At 40.5% G+C, this 7,195-nt stretch overlaps 1 protein-coding gene across 5 annotated transcripts in view; it reads right to left on the bottom strand.

Moving 5' to 3' along the window:
* Positions 1-2,532: 2,532 nt before the first annotated feature.
* Positions 2,533-7,195, bottom strand: part of arhgef3 (Rho guanine nucleotide exchange factor (GEF) 3) — a 124,004-nt gene continuing 119,341 nt past the window's right edge. For 4 of the 5 annotated variants that reach the window (XM_036559224.1, XM_036559225.1, XM_036559226.1 and 1 more), the window contains 2 exons: positions 5,470-5,656; positions 4,399-4,733 (listed from right to left, as the gene is read on the bottom strand). In XM_036559224.1, the coding sequence (XP_036415117.1) occupies positions 4,399-4,733; positions 5,470-5,656 (522 nt within the window). Of the gene's footprint in view, positions 4,734-5,469; positions 5,657-7,195 lie in introns of all 5 variants that reach the window. The other variant, XM_036559223.1, reaches the window with a different exon arrangement.

The following is a 7,195-nucleotide window of genomic DNA, read 5'->3' as shown; positions in this document are numbered from 1 at the left end:
CAGTCTACAAGGAAAAGGTCAATAGGTACAGAGGGCAAGGGGCCGCATTTGATGGCCTTCGTAAATAATGATAGTGTATCCAGTAAAAACAAGAAAAGTGCTTAGCTAATGAAGCTGGGTAGTTATCAGTAAAAAGGAATGTGAAAATGTTATGTAAGAAGGGTTTCGACAAATATTAATGAGTGGGTGTGAGAGACGGGGTCATTGCGTGTCAAATGACCTGCAGACCTGTAAAAACTTCAACAGTTCAGATGTTTCAACATCATCTGTGAAACACTGAAAATTGTATAACTGATTTAAGTATCTTTGACCCAGTTAGCAAAATTTGTCTGGCCCACTTGTGGGCCACATCTTTGGTTTGTTCTGGCCCAACATGCGGCTGGGTCCTCAGCCCAGATCTGGCCCACACACTGTAAAGTTTATAGAATTAAAGGATGTGGCCCACATCTGGCCCCAATCTGACCCAACTACATTGTTTGTCCACAACATTCACGCCGGATCTGGCCCTATTCTGGCCTTCATGTCTAACACCTATCTGCTAGTCAACCAACACTCACGTAGGAAAGCCAGAATTGGCCCAAAACTATCTGGGGAAGGAGTAGTTGGGAAAAAAAATCTAATTTACACAATTCCCCCCTTTATACAGATGAAGTCAGTCAGCCAAGATGTTGGTGTCTGAAGATTTCTTCTTTAGTTTTGTACTGGAGCAAAGAGGCTAACGTAGCTAACAAGAAGCGGAAGTTTTATTAGCACCAATTAGCATTGTGCAAACTGCACATGGAAATCGTCACTCAAACTAATTGCTGAAACAGTAGTAGCAGCTACTTTGTCTGTACTTTCGTCTGTTGTTCATCTAAATTGTGATTTTTTTGCTGAAGTATTCAAGTTTGTGACTAAGTTCCCTACCAACATTAGTTCTAGTAATCTGACAGTTTGAACATATAATCTATTTCAACTGCTGTACTGTTCTCTTATTTATTACACACCTCTTTGCAAATAAATATGTACAGCTATATAGTGACATAATACAGTGAAAACAGCTATTAAATACAAATTATTCTTTCTCAGCATCAGAATAAAACTGAAAATTTTTAACAGAACGTTATACAGAAGCCTCAAAAACTAAATATGTGTTTATATTTTTCAGTATTCGTTTCACAAGTCTTGCTTTCAGTCTTCGAATCTGCAAGGATATTTTTCCACACCTCCAAAGTTCAGTCCCAGAAGTTGGTTGTATTTTCTGCTTCTCATGATCCATTCAGTGATGTTGGGATCTGGACTCTGGGGTGGTCAGTCCATTGCTCTGAGAACACCAGAAACTTCTTTTATTTGATTTACAAATGTTCTTTTTTGTCTTATTTACTTTTCTCAGTGAGGCTAACAGCTACATGTCCTTTCAGACTGAGTCAGAAACACCTGTGGATGTTTTCAGATCTGAAGCAGTTTGATTTTCTCCTCTCTCTCAAAGATGAAAGCTTTAAGTGCTGTTTATCTGATGGGGACAGTTTTGGGGTCTACCAGGTCTTCCATGGTTGTTAGGAGTCTCATTTTCTCTGTATCTTTTAATATTTTTTTGAACTCCAGTTCTGGAAAAACCTGTGTTTTTCTCTTATTTTCCTTTGACTTTCTCTGTCCTTATGTAAGCCTATTATCTTTTATCTAAAAATATCTCAGAAATATCTCCTGGAAAAAAATAACTTGTACTTAATGACCGTTTTGACTGGAAACTAAATCAGTGAGGGGTGGTGTCTGACAGTACTGTATGTCTTAGAGATCCATGCTACAGTAACTTGGCGAAGAATGACCACTGCAGTCCTTTTCAGTCATTCCAGTTTCTTTAAAAATGTAACAACCATGATATTTAATTCATTTTCTGGGTAGCAGTCCAGTGACCTAAAGGATTCTGTTTGAAGCCTTTGTCCAGTCCAAACATCATTATTCATGCTTAACCTTGATCTGCCCAGAAATTACTATATGATTGTTGTGTACCGATATTGAAAATGATCATATGCCAAGAGTGTTTAAAATACCAAATGTTTCTTTCATATTTCAATGCAATCAAGCTGACAAACATTCTGTCACAGCTTTTTTGGTGATACTTTATTTTCAGTGGTCCTTTTTAGATGAAACAACACTCAACAGACTCCCAGTAACATGTCAAACACATATGAGGGTTAGGGTTAGGTTTTGGGGTGAGGCTGAGGTTAGGGTTGGGATTTCAGGCCCAGGTTTAGGGTTAGGTTTTGTGTAAGGTTGGGTCAGATTAGGTTTTGCATAATAGAAGTAACATATTAATAACACATCTACTTAATGTAAGTAATGTATCAACAGAACATCTATAAGATATTTACTTCACTGTATTCAGATGCTTCACTACTGCTACTTCATTAATATGTTGTTGATGTGTTACTGATACTCTGTTAAGAGTTTATTAATAATCTACAAACAACCACTCCAAATAAAGTGTTAGCCTATTTTTTCTAGTCTTAAACAGGCTTACCAAAACAAAAAAAAAAACAACAGAAAAATCTATTAGGTTTTTAAAATCATTTATTTTGTACTCTCAACATTACACACTTTCCAGCTTTCAATCAGTATAGACGTGCCGTGCTAACACAGTCCAACACAATCTGGTGGCTTTTGTATACCCCTCCTTATGGCTATAAGAACGCTCTCTGTGACAGAAAACTCTTCAATTCTCTCCATCACCTCAGATCCAACACTCTAAACCCATTTCACTCCTTTACCTCCAGTTATACCACCTCCTTTTTCCATGAGCAACCCGAAAAAGAGAACACAATAGTTAGGTCAGGTGAAAAATAAGCTATAAATAAACATCATCCTACTGCATAAATTTCAATACATTTCTTTGAAAAAATAAAGAAAACGAAAAACAATAAAACCATATACTGTTTTTTGGATAATTTTTTATAGTGATTACCTGGCAATGTCGATTCCTTGTGACAGTACGAAACAAAATGACGCAAAGGCCCGAAAGGTAAACTCGCACAAGATTAAAACAAACACTTTTTGGCAATGGATTTTTTTTCAGTTGCAGTGATAAAACATGATGCGATACACTGGTTTCAGCACACGCACACAAACACGCGTTCACAACACCCAGTAAAAGATGACTCTGTATGCTGAGCAACATGGCACAGGCTAATAGGACTTTTTACACCACGTGAGAGAGCCTCCGCTACATCGTTTTCGCAAAATTGCTGCCATTTCTACCACATTATATGGGCTAACGACGCATGTTCACAAAATCATCTTATGTCTTGATGTTCAACGTGACAAGCAACACCTAGTGCCCATTATTTGCTCTTTTTTCTAGTTCAATTTCATTTCCAAAACTTCCAACAGACAGAATGAAAGTCTAATGGATTATCTTCCATCTCAGGATACTTTCTTTAATCAAAGTGCTTCACAGAATTGGCCTGTTGGATGTGACTCCATTTGCATTGATACATTATCGCAGATTAATGATTACGTGTTCAAACCTGTTCTGCCCTTCTGAGGAACAGCACTGGCCACAGCTGGCTTGAGTCCTTTCAAGCCAGCAACAGAGGGTGCACATACTTCATTGGTGGTCTCTGCCAGGTGATAGATATACATATACAACATAGCTGTGGCTTATAGAAACACATTTATCAGAAGGCTGCATGGGTTTAGCTTGAGTCTCTCCAGGCCACAGGCCTCGTCCACCTTGCGTCTGTCAGTCTAGCCACAGAGTAGAACTTCGAATCACAGTAGAAACTTCTGTACAACCCGCTGCCACTGAAACACTGTGAGTTGCCCGACTCCCAAACCACTTTCTTGATTGTCAGTGAAAACATTCCGCTGGTCATTTTGTCTGGGTGATTACTGCAGACATAACACACTCAACATATTTACGTGAACATAAATATAATACATCTTTAAATAGAATCTGAATCTTTCCTCTCAGAGGCCACAAGTAGTAGTGCAGTGGAACAGGGAGTGTTGGCAGACAAACTGCTTGGTGTGAGGAGTGTGTGATGAAGAGGGGGAAAAATCAGGTCAGACAGAGGGCTACCTTTAGTTCACACTATGAAGTATGACACTTAGACACTTAGTCCTCTTCACCATTTCGTCTGTTGAGACTTTCAACCCGACACAGTTTTACAGTCTAAACTGCCACAGAACACACCACAGTTTCATAGAAAGGCACAGGAGATGGAAAAGGAGAAAGAAAAGTGAAAATGCAAAATGAGGTGCAACAGGAAAGAAGTGAGTAAGTGAGACAAGGAACAGAAAGAGGTGTGGCTTCTATTTGCTCTGGCTTCCACTGAAGTTCACGGCTTCTCCATGACAATACTGTACAGGTTTGTTTGGTGAGCGGAGATGATAGCACAGGTCCATGTTACAGTACGATTTTCACACTTCCACAGGGGTGGTGATCCAGTCTGTGTGCTCCATCAGCGGGCAGTCAGTGGGTGGCTCTGTGGCCTCGGCACCCGCATCACTAGTGTCCATGCTACAGTCTGAGGAGTCGCTGTCGCTTTGGTCCATGCGCTCCTCTGTTTTGTCCTGAGAGGGCGTTGTAAGCCCTGAGGGAGACCGCGGAATCCGAGGGGGTTCCGAGCCCACCGCTACTTTAGCTTGCCGGATGCAGTTGAGCCACTGCTGCTTGTTGAAGGCGTCGCTGGCTTGGAAGGAGTGGGAGTGCAGCTGCCCGCCACTGCGGAACGTCACCCGGAAAAAGTTTTTGGCTGGTGGAAAAGAGAAATGGGGATGGATGTTATGGAGAGTTGAGAAGCCATCTTTATAGAGTAAATCAGTACTTTGGTTCTGAACTCTATCCTGGAGAACATTTTAGAGAAAAGTTCAAACTTATGTTTAATTACAGCTACTAGCATACTGGAGCCATTGATTACAATGGGCAAACAGAATGAAAATGAGGACTGATTGGTGGTATATCATCTCGCAGCACTGGGTCAATGTATTTTTGCAATGACATCTAACTTTGAACTATACAAATGTTACAGTGGCAGTTTTGAGAAGAGTCAAATTTACAAAATGTTCCCTTTTTCACTAAACGCAGTTGATCAGCCAACATGTCTGGTTTCTCTATCTTTTGTTTTGCACTGGAGCTCTGCAGCTTATACCTCACCAGTTAGCATCCTGCAAACTGCGTGCCTAAATCAATACTTGCCTCAAAACATGTCAAGTTGTATGTAATCTCTAATTGACTTGCTTGTTTTCGTTGGTTGGCAGATTACTTATTATCCTAGTTGGCCTTAGATTTAACTTTGTCTTATTTGCTTATAACCCTAATCAGTTTTAGCTTTAATTTCTATTTACTCAATTTGTAATAATATTGCATGTCATACAGAGTCAGAAACCATATACGCATATTACTAACCATCACAGCATCCAGAGCAAAACTAAGCTAAGGACAAGACTTAATGTCAGAGTTTCTGAGGACCAAACAGATCAGACACTCACTCCTCTCTGTGTTGCTGAAGGCTCCTCTGATGGAGCCCCCCAGGCGAATCTCTCCATCCTGCAAGTCTTCCCACTCCAGGTCCCGCAGAGGTATGGGCTGCCTGTAGAGCTGGTACCACAGCTGCTCATTTTGGGTGATGGCCCGTGTAATCACTAACACGTCCTGGAACAGGAACACGTGTAGCTTCTGCAAAGAGCGAGAGAAAAAGAGAAGGGGTTTGTTACTAAAGGGCAAAAAAAAGTGAGAAAGTCATTTTATATCACACTAGTCTTCCGTTACTGGTAGTTTAGTGTGTCTGGCTGAGGTACAAACTTTGAAAAGACCCATTAGTTGGAGAAGGTTTAACAGTTATGGCCTTAATGTGAATAGCAGCAGCAGTGAATTGAGTCAAATGGCAAACAAAAGATAAACAGATTATTCAAAACGCTTCTGCCATACATTTTCTCACCAGCAAACATTCTTTGGGATTAGCACAGCTACTTAAATTAATCTCTACAAGAGAATAATGCATTCCATTAAGCCTTGCATCACTCCGTGAAAGCTGTTCAATAAATATTCTAAAAGCATGTGATGCTGGCGTGTTATGTAACATGCAAGTTGTCATCGAAGCACCCAGAGGTGGATTTGTCTACTTTCAATATTTCCATTTTGAGGATTACACTTCAGGCTATTTTTCCCCATTTGGATCCCATAGGCTTTTGTGCAACATACTGAATTTAGAATGCAACTTTGATGCTTGACCATGAAAGGAGGCGGCCTTGTGTGGGTGCTTGAGAGTGTTTAGTTGAAGGAAACTGATACTCATGCTGGTGAAAAAAAGTGGACACGCTAAAAGCAAACCTTACTTGCCCTCCTGAACTCTAACTGCCGCTTGCTTCTGTTTATGATAACTCAGATTCAGTTGGGCCTCAATCTAAAGATCCTGATTTAACCTTCACTCATTTCTCAAAACCAAAACTTTTAAATGAGTTGTGTCTGAGCAAAGTTCAAAGTGAAATACCACTGTTTTGCCTTTGCCGGATGTAGCACTCTGGTTCATTGTTTGAAGCCTGATGTTATGTTTCAGTTCTCCCTCATGCAACATGAAAGACAAAGTTGCTTTGTCTGCTCTGTGACTGTTCTTGATTAACAGCTTTCAAGATGAGTGAAGTAAATTATTCTGGTGAAAATAATGCAGGCCTGTCTTTAACCATGTCGTGCAGCCCAACTGTGATTAGTGTGATAGCAAAAGACTGCAAAACTGCACAACTAAGGCTCTGAAAAAGTTATCAGATCCTTTGTATCTTTGGATAAAATGAACAGTAGAACATGAGCGACAGACAGCAGTTTCAGAGAGGTACTTTTTGTTTGTGCATAGCTGGTGTAAACACTCCAAACAGAAATTGGATTACATGGTGAATGTGGGGGAATCTGCCTATGACAAGCATAAGCTTTGGTCACATTCCTCTTTGTTCAGGTTTTACAATGTGAGCTCTCCCTTGGGGGAATGGCTGAACTAGTCCCATTTCTCAAAGGGAGAGCTGCTTTGTCTAAGATGAGAACAGACAGGCTCATCCCCAGATGTAACTTTATAGCTTTGCCCTCAAGTGCTGTTTGCGCCTCACCTCTGGTCAGCCTCACAGCTCTTTATGTAATGTTGTAAGAGCAAAGGCCACGTCCAGGGATTTGGAGGAATGCGTCTCGGCTTTGAGCTATAGGGCTCTTATTCTTAATCTGTGACAGTGG

Source organism: Colossoma macropomum, unplaced genomic scaffold (genome assembly GCF_904425465.1).
Source record: "Colossoma macropomum unplaced genomic scaffold, Colossoma_macropomum, whole genome shotgun sequence".
In the NCBI taxonomy this organism is placed as follows: domain Eukaryota; kingdom Metazoa; phylum Chordata; class Actinopteri; order Characiformes; family Serrasalmidae; genus Colossoma; species Colossoma macropomum.
This window is presented reverse-complemented; position numbering and strand designations above follow the sequence as displayed.